Genomic DNA, 26,626 nt, shown 5'->3' with positions numbered 1-26,626 from the left:
GCAATGTACATGACTGAAGAAGAAAAGAGGTTCGGTCATTCCTTGCCTATATCTCTCCATTGGTACCTGCACTCAGGGGTGCAGCTAGGTAATTTTGGACCCTGGACCTAATGAACCAGGGTCCACCCCCTGAAAATAAGCATCCTCTCTCAATATATATACATTTCACCACAAACCCACAGATCTGGGACCAAGTGCATTTGCTCCCCTGCTCCCCGCAAGACTACACAAGCCCTAATGGATTCACACAACTTCTTGACCATTCACAAACTAACTGGGACACAACACTAACTGTTGTTGGGACACAACCCTTGCTCCACTCTTCAAACACAAAACCAAGTTGGACATATAGTACTTTTGTAACGGGGGCGGGTATTAAAACCACAACACATCCCCCTTTCTTCACAGTTCTCAGGCAGACGTTTTGGGTCACAAACCAACTTGAGCATAGTGCATTTGTAAAAAAAAATCTGGTGCTTGTTTATTCAGATATAACAATTAGTTCCACTTTCAATAGGTGTGACATACTCTATGGATAGAGAGTATCCATATCTGGCAGCTTTACTGCAGTATGGAAAATTCATTTTTAAAAAAATCACAGGATTGACTAATTTCCTTGAAATAAAAATACACAGAGTCCTGCCATCTTGAGCTACATGTGTGCCCAGTTTCAGAACTCGTAAGTCCACCCATTCTGATAATGTAGGGGAGAGGGGGGAACAGCGCATGTGCACTTTTTATGAAAGCAAAGGGCAGAATCCTTCACATAGAGGTGGAATGATGGCCCAAGTGGAGGCTTCAGTTCCAGAAGCTTTTGTAAGTTTCTGCTTACAAAACAAACCACTTATAGGACTTTTTTTGAAGTTTTTTTAAATTTAAAAAAATATTAAAAACCAACAAATTGATCAATCCATCTCAAAATCAATACACAGAGTCCTGATAACCTACGCTACATCTGTGCCAAATTTTAGGACTTTAGGCTAAGCCATTCCAGAGATATAAAAGAAAACTTCTGTTCCCTTGGGGAACATCATAGGGCCCTCTAGGGGGCTTTCCAGATTAGACCCTGCAACGGGATAATGACATATCTCTGAAGCATGCTTCTGCACTTCCTGTGTTGTGACACCACAGTCCCTACGCTGACACCAGGGTGCCGTTCATATTTCCAATGCCTTGTTTCAATTTTAATTGCTGCGATAGTGCTATTATGTTGCAAATCCGGTATTAAAAAGTTGCTGTTTTTTCAGGTTATTAGTTCTCGCAAGACTGCTCTCTCTGCTGGGTGCTTTGCTATTTATGTTTTGAATGTGATTTGCCTAAACAGAAGCATTTTGCAGCTGTTGAGTGGCTAACTGGAAAGCGCCTAGCAGAGTGGGCACACGGACATGGGCCCCAGGTCCATACCTAAAAGCGCGCCTGCCTGCACTTACCTTCTGGTCATAGTCATCAAGGCCATAAAGTGCTCTTGCTGGCATTAGTGTGTTACTGTAGCTGAAGCGTGTGTTTTCACAGTCATATTCTACCTCTGGCTTCTCCATGTTGCGGCAAAGCGTGCACACCCATTCACCCCTACAGCACAGAGGGAAAACACAGCATCAGATTGTTTCTGCAGATCACTGGGTCCCTGACAACACAACAAGAAGAGATGGCTAACAGAAAGCCTTGACAAGCATGCTGTTGCAGAAGATGCTGCTTCAACTGGTTGCCTCTGGCAAAAGAAAGAAGCACATTGTGATGGATGCTGCAGAAGTCTACACAGACTATACATTCTTTAGGAAGGAGTGTGTTTAATCATTTGTGACAAAATACAGGCTTGGATGCAAAAAGCAAACAGCAGGAGCAGAGAAAAGAAGCTGTGGCAAAATTCTCTTGAATATATGCCAGGCATGCAGAAAGCAGATTGTTTTTATGTAATTCATTTTTCATATTACTACAAACATCAGAAGTCTCTTTGGTGCTCCAACTTCTCATATTCCATGCTTGCCTTGGTTTCCATCAGAGAGAGAGAAACCATTGAGAGATTCCCTTCTGTGTTAGAGTAATGAACTGCCTTCAAAAGAAGATTGGCTGATAAAATTTTTGGAATATGCGGAGATGGCAAAACTTACAACACTGATAAGAGACCCAAACTTAGAATGTTTCAAAGAAGATTGGAAACCATTTTTGGTGTATCTAAAAAACTATTTTCCTACTATGGACCTTACAGCTGGATTTGAAATTTAGAGAGAAAAGGGGGGGGGGGAATGCAGGTTGGGTAGACTAATTGTGTTTGTAAGGGTTTAAATTTATGTTCTGAATTATTATTATAGCAAGGGTAAATTTTATAGCTGATGTTTCACGAAGACAGATGCACGGGAAGTCCACTTCTGTTTATTATGTTTGTTATGAATGAATATTGTTACTGTTAAAATCAATAAAAATTCAATTTGGGGGAAAAAGAGAGAGAGAGATTCCCTTCTGTGTTAGGTTCTTGTGCATCCTGTTTGTATGAAGAAGTTAGATATGGGATGTATAAGAACCTAACAATGGTGCCTAATTTGTTCAAAATTATAAGGAAAATGATACACACTTATGTACAGTTGCCAGTTTGCCCCAAGCAATCCTGTTTCTCCAGCTTTTTGATTTTTTCCCCTCAGCTAGTTAAGTGACAAAGGTAATCTCAGACCATTTGAGGGCTGACTTTACCTCTTTACTGGTGGACTCTGCTCTGGTATCAGACTTTCCCCCCATTTTCCAAGGATTGTCAGGCTTGTGACATCACAAGCCCCAAATCTTAGATTCTTAAATGCAACCCTGGCAATCCTATGAAGCTATTCACATGCACTCCCATTAGCCCAGCTTGGTTTTGCATGAGCATGTGTACCATCGTCAGGATCGGGCCCAATCCCGGTGGCAGCATGGCGGCAAACTGGCCTATGAAGACTCCCTTTAAAACAAGGTTAAGGGAACGAGCGCTCCCTTAACCTTGTTTTTACAATCGTCTGTCAGCCGCGGCTGCAAGCAGCCACAGCTAGCAGACTGGGGGAGGGGGGATCCCCATAATGCACCACGCACTCACACAGTGCATGATTAGAGCTCTGGCCAGGGGCGGGGTGACGCATCCCAGCACCCCTACTCTTGTCTGACCTGGTGATCCTCCTGCCCAGGAAAGACAGAATGATAGTCTGTGGGGAGGTAAGCTCTTTAGGGCTCCTCCCTGCAGATCCTGTAGCCCTTTCTCAGTGCTTCTGAGAAAAGGCTCTATCTGTTGTATTTGTTTGGCATTTGGCATCAATTATTCCAGAATGAGGGTTGAGGTCTGCTTGAACAGAGGCATCTATCTTGCCAAGTCAGACTGATGAATTTCATAGTTTCAGAAAAACTCTGACAGATACCAACTCATTACGAACAGAATAGGCTCTCGCTCCCTTGTTCTTGACATCTTCCAGTTCCCAAGATAATTCCCCTGTTTCTGCCCTGAATGAAGGTCTTTGGAAGAAAATACCTAAAGTACACTCTTTTAATCTTCTAGTACTAATAGCCACCGAGGCTATTCCCACGATCACTGGAAAGTGGGCTAAAGGAACTTAGCCCGCTTTCCAGTGATCGTGGGAACCACCGGGCTCCCAAGGTGGCTAGCCCGCCTAAAACACCCTTCCCTTAAACAAGTGGGTGCTCCGTTAACCTCGTTCCCCTGCCCATGTGCTGCCACAGCGTGCGACAACACACGAGTAGACCCTCAACCGGGAGGCTACAGCAGCCTCCTGGTAGTGGGGGTCTCCCCAGAATGCATCCTGGGACTTCCGGGGACTCTGCAGCCCCACCGGCTCCATGACAGAGCCGGTGGTTGTGTGGATGGCCCATCCGGCCACCCAGGGCTGCACGACTGGCCTTCCAGGCTCTACACATGGATCGTGTGAAGAGCCTCATCAAGTGCTTGTTTCCCATTAGCAAAGAACAGGACACAAGATGTCCTTCAGTCATCATGTGTGTACTAGTTAGTGGCAGCATCAGCAGGATAATCCCGAATGGCAAATATGTATACAGGTACCAAAAGTGGCAGATACTCCTGTTCAATATGTACTCACACAGGAAAGCTGAGCAGGGCAGGAACATGGCATGAGAGATGAAAGACTTTTGGGCAGTAATCACAGCACAATAACTCTCCTCCATTCAGACAAACAGCACAGAAGTCCTCATTCTCAATAGGATTGTCTTCCTGGGAAAGAACTGACTTTTTCATACTGTTACTGAGCCTGTGATCGACAGAAGGAAGCAACACTTGCTCAGTTGGTTGGCCTGTGAGGATTCGTCTGTCTTCTGGGTTCTCAGGCTTGGGATACAGCCTTTCAGGTGGATTTCCTTGATTGACCTTGCGGGGGGAAATGAAATTTTCACATCCAGCAAACTGAAATTCTGCAGAAGCTTAAATGCAGTGAATTAATATAGTGCCTCAGAGAAAGAAGCCGTATGGGCATTCATGATTGCCAATTCCTATCCCACAATGTCTCTTTAACATATAGCACATTAAACATAACTTCTCAAATCTTATATTGTGGGCCATGTTGAAATTTATTTATTATATTTGTGTACCTCCCCAAGCTTACGTCTCTGGGCATTTTACAACAAAATAAAGCAAATTAAGACAAAAATCAAAACATTAATACAGTTTAAAACCACAACCTAGTTAAAAAGCATCTTTAAAGACTTTTTAAAAAGCTGTCAGAGATGGGAAGGCTCTTAATTCAGCAGATATGTTTTCATTGTCCCAGTTACACTCATCAAATATTATGCCAAAAATTTTAATTGGTTAATCAATAGATTAAATAATTATTTAGTGAAGCTAAGATTTTGCAGCTTGAATGACAGTGTGCCCTTCCAAGTATCAAGCCCCTCTCCCCTATGCCAGAGAAGTTGGAACAGTTTCCTAATTTGAATCCACAATTAGAAAAATTTTGAATTTCAATGTGAAACCAAGATAGCTATTTTTCTAGCAAAAAGGACCTCAGGTAACAGTTGCTGACACTCCTCAATTGAAATAACTGTTTTTATCTCTTTGAAATCTAAAATTTCCACAATTCTGATGGAATTTGAATTTGTTCATTCCTAAAGCCATTTTGGTCTGGTGTTTAGTTTTAATTGCAAACATTTCTAGGTTTCTGATTCCCTAGAGTGAGTGGTTCTCACACCTATGAAAAACTGCCCTTCAGTTTATTTGGCAGCTTTACTAAAGCATTGGTAATATGCAAATACATTGACATTTAATCAAATCAATTTAATGCTGGATGATTAAGCAACTCTAAAAAGTTCATATCGATTGGCAGATATAATAAAAATCCCAAGGACTTTCCCTGACAAATAGAAAGTCCTAGGAGGTAAGGTCTGTCATTGACCAGGCAAAGTCATTTTGCGTAGCTTACACTTATAGGAAAATTAAAGAATTTTTTTGTTAATATGCTTACAAAAGGGAGGTATGTTTGACATTTGTAGGATTTCAATTGCAAACATTCATTTTATTGAATAATTACCATATATGGCACATTTGAATCATAGTACGTTTGAATCTGAGAAAGATCTTCTGTTCCCCTTGGGCATGGTGTGGTTTCAGAATTATTTATCTGATTATTGAGTTATTAAAATAGGTTGAGAACAGCAGCAATTAAAATCTGATGGTTATATTCAAAATTTCTTCTATAAAATTAAAAAAAATCAAACCATTCCCCCAGCATCTTCTGGTATAAAAAGTAGTGCATTCAGCTAATTTAAATGGCAAAATTCTATATGCCAAATACAACATTTTGTATTTGGGGTTCACTGGGAAGTATGACCTGATTCCATACAAAACCACCACCAAACAAGAAATGAATGGATTATTCAAAATATATAATAAGGATGTGCACGGAACCTGGGTTGGAGGGCACTTTAAGGGCAGGGGGAGGGTGTACTTACCCCTCCCGCCGCTTTTCCCCCACCGGGGCGCATATTTTTAAAAGCATTTGAGGTGGCAGGCTCCCTGCCGCCCCTTCCCCTAGTCGTCTGCAAAAAGCTTCAGAAAGCCTTTTGCACATGCACACGAAACCCCAAATGCACCTCAAATGCTTTCAAAAATACGCGTGCTGGCAGGGGAAAAGCAGCGGGAGGGGTAAGTACATCCTCCTCCCGCCTTTAAAGTGCCCCCCCACCCCGGCATCGAACCGCCAAACCGCCTTAATGACCGGACCGGTCCAGAGGCCTTCAGAATATCCTCCGGACTGTTCCGTACACATCACTAATATATAATGGATTTGGTTACACATTTTCTATTCCCATTTGGTTAAGAGCCATCTTATTTATTTGTAAACCTTTCTTGTAAACCTTTCTTTGTAAACCGCCCTGAGCCATTTTTGGAAGGGCGGTATAGAAATTGAATTATTATTATTGTTGTTATTATTAAAAGCTGATTGCCATTAACTTCAGCAGAAGCAAATCTAATCCGTATCAAGGTTGTTGCTGAGCGCTGAGCCTTAAACCAGGAGACTGTAATTTCTACACTAATCATCTAGGACCCCAAAGTGCTTGAACTGATTTAAGCTAAACTGTGTGAATGAGGACATGTCTGTACTGTACTACTAACTGTCACGAGCTCACTCTGCTGAACATAGGAAGCTGCCATATACTGAGTCAGACTATTGGTCCATCTAGCTCAGTATTGTCTACACAGACTGGAAGAGGCTTCTCCAAGGTTGCAGGCAGGAATCTCTCTCAGCCAGGGAGAGGACTTGGAACCTTCTGCTCTTCCCAGAGCGGCTCCATCCCCTGAGGGAAATCTCTTACAGTGCTCACACATCAAGTCTCCCATTCTAAGCAGCGAACCCTGCTTAGCTAAGGGGACAAGTCATGCTTGCTACCACAAGACCAGTGACCAGAGATTTGTAACACAATAGCCAGTTGGAATTGTAGCTCAAGTTTCATAAATGGTAAGTTTTAACAGCCTCACCATGAATACAGGAACGAGGAGTGAAAGCACCAAAGACCCAGTACATATCTGATAACCAGGCTTTCCAGTAAAGTTTAGAAGCCCAAACTCCAGAGTCACAAAACTCTCCGACAAAAGCTCCAAGCAGATTAGACATGTTGTTTCCAGCAGTTTGTTCAAGGCACAGGCTACCAAATTTATAGTCAGTAGCCACATGCACTTGATCAACACTCCATATGGCCAGTAATAGATTCAATCTGGCTCTTGCTGCCTTTTTGTCAGTCGACTACTTCTCCAAAATTCCCTCACCTGCTGTTGGCGTTTTTCCTGCCCGTGTCCTCAAGGAGATAGTGGCCATTCAATCTCTGGCTCAGATCCTGACCCTTCTCTCCAAAGATCACCCAGCCCTGCTGGCCCCTCCTGCGCCAAACACTCACCCTGGCCTGTCTCAACTACCTCCCCATTCAAATCACCGGCCTGCTGCTCCTCAGGTGCCTCCCCACTTTCTAGTAAGTCCCCTGCCCCCCACTCCTCTCCAATGTCCTCGGGTGGGGCCATTACACTAGCAAAACAGCTGAACTGTCATGGCATCCATCCCATCCCCATGCCAACCCATAATCCACAGCAACTGTAATTCTAGGGATCTCCAACAGAGAATGTTCATAAAACTACAGTTCCCAGGATGCTTAGGAGTACATAATGGAAGTTTCATGATGTCCGGCTACATGTCCCTGTCTCCTTTACCCAGTCTGGCTAGGCTTACCAGGTCCGGCCTCAGGGCAGGGAGAGGGAGGTGGTGAGTGTCACCCTCCTCTGTCCCAGGCTGCTTGCTCCTTGTGTCTGCCCCTCGGGGGGGGGGGCTGAAGCTCTCCACCTGCCAGCCTGTCCTCCCCAGCCTCCTCACAGGCTATGCATCACCCACCTCCTATTACAGGGCAACACCCTCTTTATTACCTGTAATTGATTACTCTTTACAGCTGCTGCCAATGCCTCTTCCCCTTTTCCCTCCTCCTTCTCAGACCCCCTCCCTTCGGAAGGCATGCTGCTGATGTTATCCTCGCAGGCTTCCTCTTTGTTCTTATCAGGGCTCTGCTCCTCTTTCACTGAAGCTGAGTCCCTGCCCATTGGCAGTCTTTCCTCCATCTCTACCCACTGCCATACATCCCTGTCGGCTTGGGTCCTCTCGCTACTCCATCCTCTGAGGTAAGGACAGCTGGCCTCGCTGGGCACATGAAAGGCAACAGAGAAAATTCCAACAGCAGCACTTGGATGGATAATAGGAGAACAGTTACTGGCTGATACCACACAGTGTGCACATTTTGTGCACCATGGGTGCTGCTGCACCTTCCAAATGCAAGTTGCACAAGGGCATTGCACGGTTGCATGACCATTGGAAAAGATGGCCATACAATCACATGACTCATGCAATTTCAGCATTTGCATAAGTGCACTCAAATGAAACTTGCATTTGGAAGCTGCTGCAGAGCCCACAGTACACAAAAAGCCCACAGAATGCTGTGCAATATGTAAGTCAATATAATTAGCAGCATCAACACTGCCCATTTCCTATGAAAGTCAGTTAGCATTCTCCATATTTGGTGGGAATAATCTGCGATCCACCTTTACCTGTGCAGCATCCCATACTGCTCATCCTCATCATCCTCTGCCCTGGCAGCATAATTTATCTTTGTTTTGGGGGGAAAGAAAGGAGGCACCTAGCTTCTACATACAACGTTTGATTCTGTATTTTTCAGTAGTGGACATAAAAGCAGATTGGGGTTTGGATCAGGGAAAGAGCATGGGGGTTAACTATCACCAGCTCCATGCTGCTTTTTCAGTCCAGTTCAGAGTCACTTGCAGCTGCTCTTTCAACATTAAAAAACATTAAAATACCAGATCTGATCACAGACCTCCTTTGTTGTGTGTAATTTGGTTCTAAATGTTGTATTACCATTGATGAAGTTCATCGATGAATTTGAATATATATGTTAGTGTAGGATGGAAAGAGTGGCAAGCAGCAATGTAGACTTGTTGAACTGAGTTTACCTTAATAGCCATGCTTGAAGTCTGGGCACCACATTCAATTATCAGCAGGAAAGTCCCATCATGTTCACTCTTCTGTGGCTGCAGTTTGAACACTGGAAGTTCTCCAGATTCTGTTGTGCATATTTTTAGTCGTTCCAGTCGCACATAAGGAACCTTCACCTCTTTGGCACAAGGTCTAAAACTCGTGGTAAATATCATATTGACTTCATCAGTATTTATAATGTCCTTCGCCTCTATTACCATCATATAATTTGACAGGCTGGCTTGACTTTTTATATGGCCAATCAAAATACTCTTACTAGCATTTCACTAATAAATTTTGTATTTCAAGTATGGAATTGTATACTCTGAACTTAGAACGGCAAGATTTGATCAACAGCAACTTGCACACAGCAGCAACCTGTGTGCCATTTGATCTCCCAACACATGTCTCTCTTAGTACTGACTCTGCAATGGTTATAATTGTCAGCTTTGGGATGGAGGGAGAAAAGGCAGTGCCAAGACTCTGTTCCCACAACTGAGGGATAGCTGATAGTGCCAACCATATGCTGGGCAGGTGTGTATGATCATCTCATTCTAGCAAGGTCATCACATGCACAACCCTGCGTGCTCTTAGATGACTGGGGGGCAGGCATTTAACTACACATGGAACACATTTGTACAGATTGCTTTTGCTGGATCAGATCAATGATCTTCAGAAATCTTATCCAGAGTGCCATATTAATAGGATTTTAAAACATATTTGTCAAGTTAATCACCAATCATCTATTTTTCAGCTATTTCTACCTATAGATGGAGTTATCAAAAAGCAAGCCTGTCAGCCCCGATAACGAGTTTAACATAATGTGTAGTTCAGGCCTCAGCTCACTCTGTTTTGTAGCTGATCAGTAATCAGTGCATTTGCCTTAGGCAAACAGCTTTCTCTCACCCTCAGCCATGCACATGTAATGGAGATAACACTATCAACATGCCTTGCAGGATTGCAGTAGGGATTACTGAGATAATGTATGTGAAATACTTGGAGCCCTTAGGAAAAATACTGTTGCTATATAAGTACTAGATATTATTATGATTGCATAAAGCATAAGAAATAAATATTAAATGATCTACCTCACCAGATCCTTCTGAAGTTGGATTAGCTAAATTTGATAAATGACTGCACAATTGTAGCCCTACGGTATTTTAGGACTTCCTGCACCACCATATAGATACATACTTAAAATCAGATGTACCAACAGCTATACAAGCACAGCCTCAAAATACAGCACGTTTCAGCATCACAAGCAGATGCACTAATGTTTAAGATTGGGAAGAGAGCTGCGGTCTTTATATTTTTCATAACTATTAATGGTAATTTGTTCTAAACATTTTTCTCATCTGGGATTACTTCCATTTATCTAGGTTAATATAACAGTAAATGTCATTTGTTTGCCTTTCTAGGAGAAAAAACTGGATATATTTATTGAGCCTATGCCTTTAATTTGTTTGTTCTATGAATTTTGATTACCTGTTGTTCTGATTCGTTTTAATTTCCATTTCAAAATGTTCCTCCTCACAGTTATGGCAGTCTGCAAGGGAAGAAAATAAATACAAATACAAGTGACCTTAACTTGACTAACAATCAAACCATACAATGTGCTAAACACATTTTTGGGGCTAGCTGTGTAGGGTGCATGAGAGGAGAGTCTATCATGTAACAAGTCACACAGCCGCGTACGAGGTGACCTCCTCCATCCTCCCCCACCAACAAGTAGTAAGTGTGTTTTGTGAGTGAAAGGAAACAGCAGGCAAGCGAGGTATGAGAGAGAGAGACTCAGACAGAACTGAGAGGTATACATTTGGAAAAGCCTGTAACGAAGCAGCTGAAGTAGAGATGTGCACGAAATGGATTTTGTGTTTTCTTTCCAGCTCGAAACAAAACGCAGATGGCCAAAACGTTTCCACTTGAAACAGGGTTGTTTTGTTCCAAGCTTGAAACAGGCTCTTTTTTAGGGTTCAAGATGCTCAAAACAACCCGTTTCGAGTCGTAACATTTCGATCTCGCAATGTTTTCACATCCCTAAGCTGAAGAGCAGAACACCTGCAGCATCTTGGGCTGCAAGTGTGGCTCCTTCCAGAACAGATGTAAACTGATGCTAACTTGTAGGAGTGCTCTGCTATTTTTAACCCCCTCATACTCAACTTAAATATTTGTAAATAAACCAAATACTACAAAAACACCATAAGTCTCCAGTGATCTCTCCTCCAAAAGGGAGCTAAGACACAAAGTAGTGCTGTACCCCAGAACTTCACGCCACTTGGAAAACTAGGGTTGGGTCACACAACAGTACACATCAGAAATCAGCACAAAAGAAAAGCATTGTTAATTTTGTGCTGTCTGAAACAGAATGAATTACATGAGCAGTGATCAAGTGTCTAGGGGTCAGCCAGGTCAGGCCTGGACCTGAAGACCCATGCCCATTAGAGGATCTGCCCTGAAGCCACTGGAGCATCCACTGGTACCCACCAAAGTCTGGTGGGTCATCCCCATTGAGCCCTAGGGATGTGCCCAGACCGTGGTTCAAAGCACGGTTCAAGCACTTTGAGGGAAATTAAAAAGTGAAGTTTAAGAAAACAGAAAGCAGGTGCTTACCTGCTCTCCGCCTTCCCTTCCAGCTTCCTGCTGGAGTAGCGTGTGTCCCAAAAAGACCCGCACGCCATCTGTGCAGACAGCATGTGTGTGTTGATGGCGTGCGGGTTTTTGGGGGACATGTGCCATCCCAGCAGTAACCTAGAAGGGTCCCTAAGCCAGTGTTAAGAATGTAAGAACATAAGAACAGCCCTGCTGGATCAGGCCCAAGGCCCATCTAATCCATCATCCTGTTTCACACAGTGGCCCACCAGATGCTGCTGGGAAGCCCACAGGCAGGAGATGAGGGCATGCCCTCTCTCCTGCTGTTATTCCCCTGCAACTGGTATTCAGAGGCATCAATACTAGCCCTCAGACTAGTAGCCATTGATAGACCTCTCCTCCAAGAAGTTATCCAAACCCCTCTTAAAGCCATCCAGGTTGTTGGCTGTCACTGACATCTTGTGGCAGAGAACTCCACAAGTTGATTATGGTTTGTGTGAAAAAGTACTTCCTTTTGTTGGTCCTAAATTTCTTGGCAATCAGTTCCATGGGAGAAATATTTCTATCAACTTTCTCCACATCATGCATGATTTTATAGATCTCTGTCATGTCTTCCTGAAGTAGTCTTTTTTCTAAAAGGACCAGGTGATGTAGCCTTGCCTCATAAGGAAGGTGCTCTAGGCCCCTAATCATCTTGGTTTCCCTCTTCTGTACCTTTTCAAGTTCTACAATGTCCTTGATTAGGTATGGTGACCAGAATTGTGCAAAGTACTCCAGGTGTGGCCAAACCATAGTTTTGTATGAGGGCATTATTATCATATTAGTAGTTTTATTTCCAATCCCTTTCCTAATGATCCCTACCATGGAATTGGCCTTTTTCTGAGCTGCCGCACATCACTTTAAACCTGCCAACATTGAACTGCATCTGCCATTTTGTCGCCCACCTTCCCAGTTTGGAGAGATCCTTTTGGAGCTCCTCACAATCCATTTTGGATTTCACTACCCAAAAGAGTTTGGTGTCATCTGCAAATTTGGCCACCTCGCTGCTTACCCCAACTTCTAGATCATTTATTAATAAACTAAAAAACACCGGTCCCAGTACAGATCCCTGGGGGACCCCACTTCTTACTACCCTCCATTGTGAAAACTCTCCATTTATACCTACCATCTGTTTCCTGTCCTTCAGCTAGTTAGCAATCCACACATGTACTTGTCCCTTTATCCCATGACAGCTAAGTTTCCTCAGGAGTCTTTGATGAGGAACTTTGTCAAAAGCTTTTTGGAAGTCCAGGAGGCTATTCTCATGGTCATGCAAAATTGGGCTAAGGGAGCCTAGCCCGATTGTGCATGACCGTGAGAACCACTGGGCTCGCAGCCAAGCCCAGTCTCACGAAAGCGGGTCACCCACTTAAGCAACCCTCCACTAAGCCCAGGTTAGCGAAGCGAGTGCTCTGCTAACCCGGGCTTTTCGATCGTGTGTTGCTGCTGCGCAGGTCCACGCCATGGCAACTCATGATTAGACCCCCGACTGGGAGGATGGAAAGCAGCCTCCCAGCTTGGGGGTCCCTCCAGCATGCCCTGTGCACTCGCGCAGGGCATGCTGGAGATTCTGGGGGACGTGTAGTCCCCAATCCTCCCAGTCCCCACCGGCTCCGTAACGGAGCCAGCAGTCGTGTGGGCAGCCGCTTCGGCCGCCCGGAGCAGACTGCTTACTCTTAACCGCTAATCCTCCCCAGGCGGCTCCCACTGATCGTGGGAACCGCCTCCAGGTATAATATGCCAAATGCATATAAATGTAGTCTGATTTTATATTATCATTTTATTATTATTATTATCATTATTATTTTAATATTGTTGTATTGCTGGTCTACAACCGAAATAAAGTTTTACTTACTTACTATGTCAACCAGATCAACTTTATCCACATACCTGTTGACACTCTCAAAGAACTCCAAAAGGTTTGTGAGGCAAGATTTACCTTTGCAGAAGCCATGCTGCTTCTCTCCCAGCAGGTCCTGTTCTTCTATGTGCTTTACAATTTTATCCTTGAGGATGTTTTCCATCAATTTGTCCGGAACAGACGTTAAGCTAACCGGCCTGTAATTTCCTGGATCGCCCCTGGATCCCTTTTTGAAAATTGGTGTTACATTGGCTACTTTCCAGTCTTCCAGTACAGAGCCTGATTGTAGGGATAAGTTACATATTTTTGCAAAGAGGCCAGTAATTTCACATTTGAATTCTTTAAGGACTCTTGGATGGATGCCGTCTGGCTGTGGTGATTTGTTAGTTTTTTATTTTTCCACGCAGTTTAGAACTTCATCTCGTCACCTCTGCCTGACTCATTTCTTTAGCCTCTGTCGCTGAGAAGCCTTGTTCAGGAACAGGTATATGCTCAGAGTCCTCTGCCATGAAGACAGATGCAAATGACTCATTTAGCTTCTCTGCAACCTCCATATCCTCCTTAAAAATCCCTTTCACTCCCTCACTGTCTAACAGTTCAACCACCTCCCTGGTAGGTTTCCTGCTTCTGATGTATTTAAAGAAGTTTTTGTTACTCCCCTTGCTAAAGCCCCATTTACCTTTTAGCTAAATGTTCCTCAAACTTTCTTTTCACCTCCCTTATTGCCACCTTGTTCTTCATTGTAAGACCTGGGGGGCCAGCAGGTAAGCACCTGCTCTCCATTTTCTTTAAGATCCCTTTTTAATGACCCTCGAAGTGCTCAAACAGTTCTTTGAAGGATGGTTCAGGCACATCCCTATTCAGCCCTGGAATACCAGCAAATTGTGGGAAATGAAAGTAGTGGACACTCCTCTCTGTTCTGGCACCTTTTGAAATTTTCCACGTCCTACTTTCTTCACAAAGAATGGAAGGACATGGAAAACTTTAAATGGTGCTGACACTGAAAGGAGTATCTGCTGCTGCCCATTGTGGCCTGGTAAACCAAGGCCCAATGGGATTGGCCTATCGGACATCAGTGGGTAGCAGCAGATGTTCCAATGGCTTCAGGGCAGATCCTGGGCAACAGTGGATAGCATCAACAGACTCACTCTCCACCATTGTTCAGCCATCCAGGAGAGCTAACTAGGCTATAGATAGACACCCTTTCTTCAGCATCACTGTGTCGTAAATCTGTTAGCTCGGCTAACCCAACTGGACTTACAACCCCCTTCAGCACTCCCCGGTGAGATAACAGAAAGCAGCAGCAGAACTGCACGAGTGAAAAATAAAAGGCTCACAAAGAAAACAGTAAATGAATTAAGTCCCCTGAACTGCACTAGGTACCCCCCCTAACAATAACTGAGTAATAAGTGAAAGGAAAAAAACACAGAGCAAAGGAATGAAAATAGCGAAGGACAACAGAGCAAGGAATTAACAGAACGAAGCAGGAAGCATAAACAAGGAAAACTGGAACTCAGACCAAGTTTAGGAATTCAATGGCACACTGTCTGCAGCCAGCGAAAGTTGCAAACAGCCCTGAGCAATTGAGAGAGTACCAAATATATAGGGCTCAAGAGAACCAGCAGCCAATCAGGCTTCCCTGAGTCAGCACTTCGGCTTCCTCTCTAGTGATCTCCTGCGCCTGCATGACTTCCACTGAGCCTCCCTCTTGAGCTGTCTTCTCAAGACAGGTAAAATCCCAGGCTCCTCCCCATCAGAAATCATGTCTGGCAGCTGTTGCGAATCCTCAGCTCCAGAGTCTGGGCTCCTTGCCAAGTCCTGTTGCTGTGCCTCTGAGCCCTCACCAGCAGGCAAATCCTCCCATTCCTGCCCTGACTCCTCTGAGTCAGAAATCTGAGGCATGACACACTGCTGCTAAAGAAAGAACAGTCATCCATTGTCTGGTTAGCTTTTGGGGATGGTCAGACACCACTGGGGGAGGGGTCGTATGCATGTGCATGCCGTGGGGAAATGGGGTCCAGCACAAGGTTATGCTCTAAGGACACCCAGAACTTGGCCAACTCCAAGCAGCAATCCTGAAACAACTGCAAAACGAGCCTCATTCAGACATTATGCCGTACAAGTGTACATATGTCTGTACACTCGTACATGTGTTTGTATGAATGACTGTACCTGTGTTCGTTTTAAAAGTGAACCTGGGTACAGACCCCTCAAATGCATGGTACAGATATAAAGTGTACTGCTGTGCCTGTGTTCAATGTAACGTGTAAATAACTGTGCTTGTGTACAGATCTGTACCTGTGTACACCGTACACTTGTACCAGTGTTGAATTCAACGTGTAAATGGGACTGTGCATTAGAAAATATTAGGGTCAAACTAGATGTTACTTTGAGTACATGACTGAAGCTAGATATTTTATTCAATAAATAGCCAGATTTATAGCAAACACACACAAATTGAGACCATGGCATGGTGGTGGGGCAGAGTTAAATCCTTGTTCCTGCCATGATTCCAGTGCAGTCATGACGACACAGGCAAAGGGTTTTTTAAAAAAACAAATCTCCCTTCCCCCATTAAAAACAGCCTGCCCTATGCCAGTGTTCTTCATTATAAGACCCAGGGGGTCCAGTGGTGGCCCTCATTAACTCCAAGTGCAGCTTCCTTACTAATGGTTTTTGGTCCTGTGTAAAGTTCCAGCTCGAGCGTCATACTCTGCACAGTCTCCAACCTCCCCCCACCGCCCACCAGCACCATGCAGAGGCCACCTTTGCCCAGAGTGGTGGGGTGGTTCCTTTAAGGGAAACGGAGCCCTCTTAAGACTCTGCACCATCTTGGAAGGCAAGTATGGAGTGCTCGGAAGTGCAGCCTTTCCCAGCGCTTTCCCCAGAGAGCTCTTAAGAGAGGACTCCGCCTCTCTTCAAGGACCCTCCCAGCACTGACAAAAGTGCAGTACAATGCAGAGCTTAGCAGAGTGGGCAATGGCTCTTGCACTGAAGGCTTCTTGCCAAAGTGGCCCCCACCTGAAAAATAGTGAAGATCACTCCCTTATGCTATGTTTTTACTCTACAAGGGACCTGATCTGGCTGTTATTTACTAACAAAAAGCAACCACACTAGCCCCAATCACATGCTTAAAGGAATGACAACTTTAAGAACCCGAGGAAGATAAAGAAAAAACAGGTACCTTCTGTACGTCTTGGTTGCTTTGGATTAGCTGACTGAATGCAAGAAGCACTGCTGGTATGTGTGGGAGGTGAAGCACGTGGCTGCGTCTTCTTCACCGAAAGATTAATCGGCTCTTCCAGAATATTTTGCATAGGAAGACTTAATTCATTCATGTCTTTTGACTCAGTAGCAGTAGACTCTCTTCCAAGAGGGTAACTCACAGGATTGAACTCTTCAGTTTCCAGCTTGCAAACAAACAAAACAACACTGAAGTGTACAGACTAGTTTTTAATTTCAACTTGAATAAATCATCCTAACAATGGAAGAAAACATATTTCTGAGGATTTTTGCCCTAATTCAAAGCCCCAGATGTCAGGGTGAGGGTCAGGATTTAGCCCAAGAGGCCCATATTGGGGGGTGCTGGGAAGAGGCAGCAACACTGCAGGTCTCTTGGGCTCCCGCCCTTCTTCTTGGTGAAGGTACTTCCTCCTGCAATGATGCCACCTGCCCACCACCATGGTACCTTCCCTTCATTCAAGGAAACTGGAGAGAATGGGCAGATAGGCAGGGGAGAGAAGCTCTGGTGAACCATTCTAGGGTTTTGCCCTAGAGATCCCAGCTACTTGGTGCTGCCCTGGCCTCATGGGCCCTTATATACACGCAGAGGCTAGGATCAAAAGAGATATTTTGGGCATGTTCAATGGGACCTTTGAACCACAGACCCCCAGGATCTATCTCTCTCTCTCTCTCTCTCTCTCTCTCTCTCTCTCTCTCTCTCTCTCTCTCTCTCTCTCACACACACACACACACACACACACACACACTTTCACAAGAGCTGTGTTTGTGCCATGGAGAGCTTCTGTTTGGGCATATTACATGACTGTTTGGATCCAGGGCAAAGATTTTGCACAGACAGCTGTGACATATGCAGGTGGATCTGTCGTCTCCATGGCAAGCAGTGGGTATCCTTTCTAAGCTGGCAAGTGTGTACTAGGACCTCTGTGCCTATAAATAAGGAGACTGGAGTGGCAAGAGTAATTTCACATCTAACTACAGGCCCAAGCTCCGAGGAATTTCATCACCACATGATTCATTGAAGTGAGTGGCACTTGTAGAAAAGTTGGAACAGGGGATTTGCAGAAGAGCATGAATGGGAGCACACATGAGCACTGCTGCAATCTTCCATAAGCCCCATTCATTGCAATGGAGACATTCCAGGTATATGACATTAATGGGAATGGATATTTAAATAATGGTGAGTGCCAGTGGAACTGCACCAACCATTCTTACCTTGCACACTGCGCTCACCAGGGGCATGCCACCTGTTGTTAAGTGGTTGATAGTGTCAGAACACAGGTCATTTGTTGTTCTGTCCAAAACTAAGCTGTAACCAGGCACAGCTTCCGGCTGCACATCAGAGGGATTTGGCATACTCTGGGACTGGCCAGGCACTGCAGGGGAGACCTCCTGTGCCTGAGAATCAGCTGTCCTGAATGCCCTTGTTGCAGACAACTCCATTTCTAAAGCATTTGAAAAGCCCACAATGTTCAGTGAAGCTGACCTCTGAAAAGGAAGACGAGTAGCTCAGTATGCACACAAATCTACGTTGCTTGAGAGGGAGATGCTTATAGTCCATCTGTGTTCACCACATGTGAGTTCATGTTCACACCCTTGTGATGTTTTATACTGATGCTCATTATTTCAGATGCTTATCCAAAAGGTGGATTATAAATAGGGCTGTGTCATTTAGTCATTTAATCATTTAAATAAGAAAGCATTTTAATCCACTCAAAAGGTGCCACTGTTGAATTGGTAAGCAGAATTTTTATTAGTGGCTGACATGTTCTGCAGTGTTACACTGGTGTTTCCGATCGGCCCACACTGCTGCAGGCATCTAAGAAAATGCCCGCAGTCTTGCACAAGAACTCCAGGGCATAAATACTTAATGTTTCCACGAGCACTTTGGGAACACAACTTATATTGTTTCCAACATAAGTTGCACTTCCAAGTGAAGGCATGCAACTTTAAGTATTTGTGCACTTGCAGTATTGTGCAAGTCCACCAGCAACTCCTTAGACACCCACAGCAGCATGGCCAATAGGAAATGCCAGCAAAACTCCACAGAACTTGTGGTCCATTTTTAATAAATGTCAGATAGCCAGCATTGTTGCAGAAGAGGCATTCCTTCTTCCTGCATTCATTCAGGAGAGAATGCTTCTTCTAAAATTATGCTTACTGCAACACACAGGTACATCATCTAAAGCAAAGGGGTTGTTTTTTCTACAGAAGAACTGGTTCTTTTTACATGCAAAAGAATATTAGTCCATTAATCGTTTGAGAGCCCTAATTATACAGTTAAAAACAAAAATATACACTTTTATTACCTGACACCTTAATAGAAAGAAGTACTTGAAATAATGTATTAATTGTGAGTTGTATTAATCACTCATGTCACATTCATCTCTAATTCTGAACATATGAATATGCCTTACACAGAGTCAGACCATCAGTCTATCTAGCTTGATATTGTCCACTAACTGGCAGCAGCTCTCTAGCATTTCACAGAGGGCTTGTCCCAGCCCTACCATACCTAGAGATGGCTGGATTGAACCTGGGACCTTCTGCATGCAGATCAGATGCTCTGCCCCTGCAAGCAAAGCATATGCTCTATTACCCATCCACTGAAGCACCCATAGGAACATAGGAAGCTGCCATACTGAGTCAGACCATTGGTCTATCTAGCTCAGTATTGTCTTCACAGATTGGCAGCAGCTCCTCCAAGATTGCAGGCAGGAATCTCTCTCAGCCCTATCTTGGAGATGCCAGGGAGGGAACGTGAAACCTTCTGATCTTCACAGAGCGGCTCCATCCCCTAAGGAGAATATCTTACAGTGTTTAGTCTCCAATTCAGATGCAACCAGGGCAGACCCTGCTTAGCTAAGAGGACAAGTCATGCTTGCTACCACAAGACCATCTAAGCAACACCTCAGCTATATCTATCTTACTAAGGGGCATGAAGAAGAATGAAAATTAGTCCATCCTGATGTCTTTCCAGGACATTCTCCAGGCACATTCCTCCCCATGCCATAAAGGGAAGACGTCAGGACATCCAGGAATGAGGCCAGGAGCATTCTCTCAACACATCCCCCTTAAAATTGGGGAGGGGAAAATACAGTCCAAACTAGCCCTTAGGTTTGCTGAGACATGTTTTTACAATCATCCAAGTCTTTCCTAACTGCATTTTATCCATTCCACAATTATTGTGAATCTGTGCTCTGAAGTCCACTGGAAAATCATTTCACTCCCATCTTCCAGTACTCTTTACCATGACCAAAAGCAGCCTCTGTTTCAGTAGCACCTGCTAGGCCTTTCAACCCTGAATCTCTCATATGATAGCTAGAAAGGATTACTTTTCGCTACAGGCTAGCAGGTGCTTCTGAACCTAATGCCGAGTGCCCTTCTCTCCTGTTTCTGGAGTCAGAAAGATTGAGCTTCTGGGTTCAAAACAGGCAGACTGCCAACAGTAGCAACATGTCATCCAGAGCCCATTTCCTTTGCTCCCACCCCAAAGCACATTGCTGAGCCATTCACAGAGATCAGTCTCTCTGACTCCAAAAGATTCAATAGAAACATGCCTGGAAACTTTGAGCTACAAAACTCAGGTCTTTGCAGAATCACCTGATACCGCTGGAAACTAATACCTTTAAAAAGATTAAATTATACAAAGAAGGATGCTTCCATTTTCCTTTATTGCTGCTCTAGTTACAGGAAGTGTATGAAGGGAATATAATAGACTGCATCAGTCAGTGTAAAACATTAATCTTACTGAAAAGGAAAGGAAAGAAAAACGAGGCCATCAAACTGCCATCTGTTTCTCCCAGGAGGCAAAAGTTAATTCTGTGGTTATTTAAATATATATATGTGTGCGTGTGTGACACATTCTGTACTCTGATCCACAGAGCTGCTGTCAAGTGTGAAGTGAACAATGCACTGGGACCAAGGCTCATTAAGATTATATTAATTCTCTCCCTAAAATAATCATTTCTTTTGCCATTAGTGGGGGATGGGGAGGAGATCTCTTCTCCCTTCATGGTTTGTGCAATACTGAATAATATGTTAATTTTTCTTTTAATGGATCAGAGCTGCCTAAAAAGCACTACTACTTTAACATGTCATCCCTTGAACACAACAAAACATTCATTATGCACACTGTCACGCAGTGACTGCTGGTATAAGAAAAATTTTCAGTGTTGACATTTTAATATGTAAGGTTACAAACATGTCAGTTTGTATCATTACCAGCCCTTACAGCCTGCTTGCTTTTCCCCACCTATCATCTTCTTTATCAATCCCTGTCTTCTCCCTAAGCCTTTTCGGAAAGAACTATATTGCTCCTGTATAGCTTCTAACACAGCATGCATTGTTATAGCAGGAGTACTCTAAATGAAATGACATAAACTACTTTTCAACAATTGATGCCACCTTTATCTTACACATTTTAGCCTTAGAGTTGAGGTTGTCCTCTTTTTCAAGGGCCTTGCCCTGTACCTTTAAGAGCAGCCTGATAGGCAGAAAAATTAGCAGTGATGCTACCTGCTCATGTCATGTAGATAAGTAACAGGGAAATCTGCACCTTCTGTCTTTCTGCATGCCCGACTGCTGTTAAATACAATGAAATAAGGCCAGAAGAGGCGGAGAGATAGGGAGAGATACTAGCTCTGCTTACGGTAATGAAAAAGGGGCAATACAGAAGTGCCCCAATATCAGCGTTAAAAATTAAACACTGGTTTTCAAAGGTCCCATGCAAACATACATTACAAACCACAAAGGAAGCTGGAGCTGGAAATACTTACCTTTAATCAAGTCTTGGCTTAGGATTTGTAAAGGCTAGGAATATTCTTTGCAACTGCAGAGAAATCACTGTGAGCAAATGGCTGCAAAGTAAGGAAGGCTGCTGAGAAGTGGAGCAATCCCCCTGGCAGCTCATTATGCTGCAAGGTTAAACAAATGCACTAATTCAAATCCAGTTTTCTCAAGTTAACTCAGAGAATCCTCATGGCCTCTACATGCATCCCAAGTAAGCATTTCTTGCTTAGCTTTCCCAGCTAGAATGTAGCTACCTAAAAGCCCCTCCTAGGGAATGAAGAAAAAACAAGACCTCTCTTTTCTGAAAAATTCTGTCCCAAGAAAATGGAGCTGGTTTTACAGTACTAGGAGAAGCAGCAGGCAGAACAAGCAGCATCATGTATTATTTATCTCCTTTTTCGGGTCAAAGAAATAAGCTTTGCTAATCCAAAAGACATGCTGAAATATTGCTAATTTCACTGCACACAAAATGAGCTGCCACCAAAAAAATAGCTCTGCTTATTATCATGCTCTGGGAAACCTGAGATCTCTGGGGTTCAAAGGTAAAAGGTAAAGTGTGCTGTCTCCTGGCGCCCACAGAGCCCTGTGGTTTTCTTTTGGTCAAGGACCTGACACTAAACATTTCAATCAATCTCTCTGCCTGCACCAGTACAGAAACGTTTGTGCAGCACTGGCATAATGCCATGATGGCTGTGACATTTAAGACAGCCACCTGCCTTGTGCCCCTGGCATGGTTTTTGAAAGTTCAGGCCAGTTCCCAGTAGAAATACAAAAGAAAGAGGAATGTAAATGCCAGTTGCCAGGCATGAGGCTGCAGATTTGAACACCATAGCCTGGAGGCATTGGTTTTGAAGGGCTAGTTTGTGAGAGACAGGATGAGAAGGGACGTCTAGATTAAGTCTGCACACACTCTCCCTAGCCAAATATAATCAGTGCTCGGACAGCACTATCCATTTGCACTGTCACACAGCCAATTGTGTTAGGTGAAATCCCCAAATCAGGGTCAGCTGGGTGGTTTTATTGACATTGACAAGTAGAAAGTCTGATGCAGCAGTCAATATGTTTCCATCTTAATCAGTTATTTAGCAGCACAGCAAGGTTTAGTATTGGGCCATGATGCCCTAACAGTTACTATGATAATCAGGTACTCAAGAAACCTAGATGCCCACAATTGTGCCACGAAATGCCTGCCTTTCATTTTTACCAAATAGCAGGTTTCAAGTCCTCATGGATAGATTTCAGAATCCTAAAAAAAACTCCATACAGTTTCTCAAAAGATCACAAAATACTTTGTGGCTTTGATTGGTTTTTATGATGATCATTTTTATGAGTATGTATTTTCTCTTTTTTATTTGATCTCCTGGTGAAAAAAGTAGGATAGAGATCTTTTAAAATAAATAATAAACAACGATCCAAAAACTGCAGGAAGTCTGTGTAGGATTTTCAGTGGTCAATGCACAGGGATTTTTCATCTATACAGATTTGTTGATGTGTGATACATTTATTCAAATATGACCAGTGATCACAAATTCTCCCAAAGACAGAAAAGGGTTCAATTTAGAGCACAAAAGTAAGGGCAGAGGAGAAGAGAATAGAGAACATACTTACAAACTTAAACTGCAAGTTTGCAGATTACCTACCATGTTCCTATGACTAGACCAAAAAACCCCACTTGCTTTTCCTGTGATCAAAAACCATCACAGCAAATAGTACCATTATACCCTTACCGAGCTGCCTGTTCAATAACAGTACAACTTTTTGTTACTTTGACAGATGCCAAGAGAGAGCCCCATATGACTTTTAACATATGTGAATGTCATGCTTGCTGCTGCTGTCATTATTTCATTCCATGGTTTTAGAAAAACTAGGAAAATGAATCATCTTTGCCAAAATGTGAGAGATGTTCTTAGTACCCAAATATGATTTTAAAAATGTATATCATCAGTGTCCATGGTGCTTATACAAACATGAACCATAAAGGAAATGTTATGATGATGATCAGAGCAGAGCCATATAGTGGCAATCTTGGTTCCATCTGGTGCGTCAGATTGCCACAAAGTATAGAACCTCCCAACTAATCAGCACAGACTCTTTGCCCAACTCTCTACACAACAAATGCAAGGAAAAATTCAAAGTGCCGATGGAGTCCCTCTACCTGATTTCTACGAGTCTTTATGCACAGTGCAGTTTTATATAAAATAAAGTCACATTTGACTCCTTCACTTTGAACATTATCTACACCTCAGACACCATGGTAGTGATTTTGTGGCAGGAGTGTCACATTTCTTCAGCATTTAAAGCACAAAGTTTTGTACTTCAATAAACACGATGCTGCTCCCAGATAATACATGCATTTTTGTTGTGACTGCTGTGTACAATATGGTTATCCAAGTAACCCTTTATGCAGTGTTTTTGCAGCACAACTCTTCTTCTGCACTTGATGACACAGCTCCCCTCTCTGCCTGTGGAATCAGGCTATATCCCTTGCTTTATGAATCCTTAGCAGATAATATCTCAGTCATATTTTTGCCATGTCAAAAGCTTTCCGTGCATCCAGTGAAATCATGATTACAGGTGATTTGGCTTTTTCTGCAATACTTAGAAATTCTCCAGACAGAAGCAGAGATCTGTCTTCCAGGTATAAATCCTTGTTTGTTTGTTTCCTTTTTTGTACATAGGAATGTATATTTCCCCCCAATCTTTGTGCAAACAGAGCAGTAGAAGTTTTTGCACCTTGGTTTAAAAGTGCAATGAGGCAATAGGATGATTGGAATCTTTACCTGGTTTAAGACTACAATTCTAGCTTGTTTCCATGTTTCTGGAATTTTACCCCCAACATAATATCATTAAAAAGAAGAGTAAAGGTAAAGGTAAAGTGTGCCGTCGAGTCAATGTCGACTCCTGGCGACCACAGAGCCCTGTGGTTGTCTTTGGCAGAGTAAGGTGCAGCAAAAACGTGTCTTTATGTTTTTTTAAAAATCACTTGAGCACCCATCTAGTCCAGGGGTTTTGATTTTTCAGGTTTCTGATCACTGCTGTTATTTCCTCAACTGTCACATTTTGATTTAGGTTCTGTTTATGTTCTTCATTGAGATTTGGAATGTTTAAGGAACCAAGATATTAATAGACTCATCTTGCAGGTTAGTGGACATATATATCTGATGAAAATATTCAGCAAAGACCTTACTTATATCTTGTATGTTATAAAGAGGTTTTCCATTCATTATAATAGAGGCCTCTGTCATATTTTTAACAAGGGGACAAATAGCAGAATGGATATATCCCCACCTATTGGATGAGGATGGGATAGTTCAGGGTTCTTCTGAATAGGCACTTGCATGTTATCCTGCAGTAGTCAAAATACGTTTGGAGCATGGTTTGAAAAGCTGCTTGGAACAGCCTTGAGTTTACATCAGAGTGCCTGAGTCTCTACTACTGTAGCCTCTCATCCATCTTTCATGCCTTATCTATCCATCTTTTCTTTTTTGAATATGAATTTTCTTTAACAGGTTTCCAAAGTATACACAATGTAGGAGGAGAACTAAAAATGCAGAAAACACTAATGCTGAGATGAAAGCAAAAATGCAAGAAAAGATATAGAAACAAAATAAACATCAGATCCACAGATAATCACTGAACTCACAGAAGAAGGAATATTTGTCAAGTGTAAGTCACCATAGTAAAAAGCTGGGGGCAGTCTACAAGATAGACTAAGAGAGGTAAGACAGAGGCATATGTTAGTTTAGAATACGCAAATGCTCTTTTATTTGGTAATAACATTATTATCATCTGATAAAGCCATATATATGAAGGGAACCCAGCTGCCATTGCTTTCATTTTCTAGGCTGGATTTCTAACCTGTGGCACATGTTGTGTGAGTTTACTGTTGACTGCTGAGCACTCCCACCACAGACAGATGAAGGTCCCAATTCGGCCACAACCCTGCTAAGAGAACTGATTATAGTTCAGATAGATTATGCAGAATTTTGTTGGAGTTATGTAGTATGTAACTGGTATTACTTAATCTTTTTACTAATAGAGACTGAAGCAGATGCCTTGCCAAACTTGTTCAGCTAAAATTTTTCCCAGATCCATTTCTCAAGCATATTCATCAGAAGCAGGGACAAGAGCTGATAGATCATAGAAATAAGACATTTGGAGGATAGGATTATAACACCTATATAAGCAAAATATATTAGTGAAGATCTTGTGTAATGTTTGATATATAGTTGGTTGAGAAGGTGATATAATTGCAAATATTGGTAAATAGGAAGCTAAACTGGTTAAATTTTCTTTCAAATTTCCTCAGCAGTGATGGAATTTTCTTCAAGTAGAAAATTCAAGGTTGCTGTTTTCCAGGAAGAAAAGTCCTTATGGTTGTGAACAATGGGAACAAGCCAGGTATGAGCTTCTTTCACCAATGGTCCCAGATGAGTAAAGTATCTTTAATGAAGGAATGCTAGAATGTTCTGAGGCCTATCCCCATAATAAATCCAGATTGGGACATACAGTGCCTGTAGTATTTGGTGACTCTTTGTATCCACTGATGTTCTGAAGACAGATGAAAGCATCTAGGTAAGAATTGCAGCTGAGATTATGCAAAATACAACTTAAAGTTTGGAACCATCACACCTTTATTCTATAAGTCTGTTGGGCACAGAACATTTTGGCCATGATTTATGCCCTGATGACAGACAGAGTGGAACTGTTTGAAATAAAAAAGGCAAAACATTAATGCATATAATAGTTCTGGTGAACCATGAGAAGTTATCAGAGCACAATGTCTGCATTTCTTTGTGGAGCTGATGATGTAAAGCAATTGCTACTTGAGTTGATAAATATTAGACCGAGGCTCCACATGATGCCATGGGTAGGTGGGCCAGACAGATACATTCTTTTGAAAGTTCTCTGGGTTTCAAGAGTCAATTTTATATTCATCATAATGGATTTATGATAGTTGGCTTTATATCCAAATAAAATGTGTCAAGCTGACACTTGGTTGAGAACACAGAGAATCATATCAGCAAAAGGGTCCAGCTGATGCCCAATGGATTACCTGGATTTTCTGGATCATTTGGTTCATCTGCAAGTCGTAGGCTGAGGG

At 42.9% G+C, this 26,626-nt stretch overlaps 1 protein-coding gene across 5 annotated transcripts in view; it reads right to left on the bottom strand.

Annotated features, from left to right (window-relative positions):
* TRIM66 (tripartite motif containing 66) overlaps positions 1-26,626 on the bottom strand; it is a 105,237-nt gene that overhangs the window by 6,855 nt on the left and 71,756 nt on the right. For 2 of the 5 annotated variants that reach the window (XM_053285320.1, XM_053285319.1), the window contains exons 11-17: positions 17,947-18,219; positions 16,676-16,901; positions 13,570-13,770; positions 10,488-10,548; positions 8,981-9,161; positions 4,068-4,351; positions 1,431-1,569 (exon numbers count right to left, since the gene is read on the bottom strand). In XM_053285320.1, coding sequence (XP_053141295.1) covers positions 1,431-1,569; positions 4,068-4,351; positions 8,981-9,161; positions 10,488-10,548; positions 13,570-13,770; positions 16,676-16,901; positions 17,947-18,219 — 1,365 coding nt within the window. The remainder of the gene's footprint in view (positions 1-1,430; positions 1,570-4,067; positions 4,352-8,980; positions 9,162-10,487; positions 10,549-13,569; positions 13,771-16,675; positions 16,902-17,946; positions 18,220-26,626) is intronic. The other 3 variants (XM_053285321.1, XM_053285322.1, XM_053285323.1) reach the window with 3 other exon arrangements.

The sequence above is a fragment of the Hemicordylus capensis genome, chromosome 1, assembly GCF_027244095.1.
Source record: "Hemicordylus capensis ecotype Gifberg chromosome 1, rHemCap1.1.pri, whole genome shotgun sequence".
NCBI lineage: Eukaryota > Metazoa > Chordata > Lepidosauria > Squamata > Cordylidae > Hemicordylus > Hemicordylus capensis.
The sequence above is the reverse complement of the archived record's forward strand: the minus strand, read 5'-3'. Positions and strand labels throughout refer to the sequence as shown.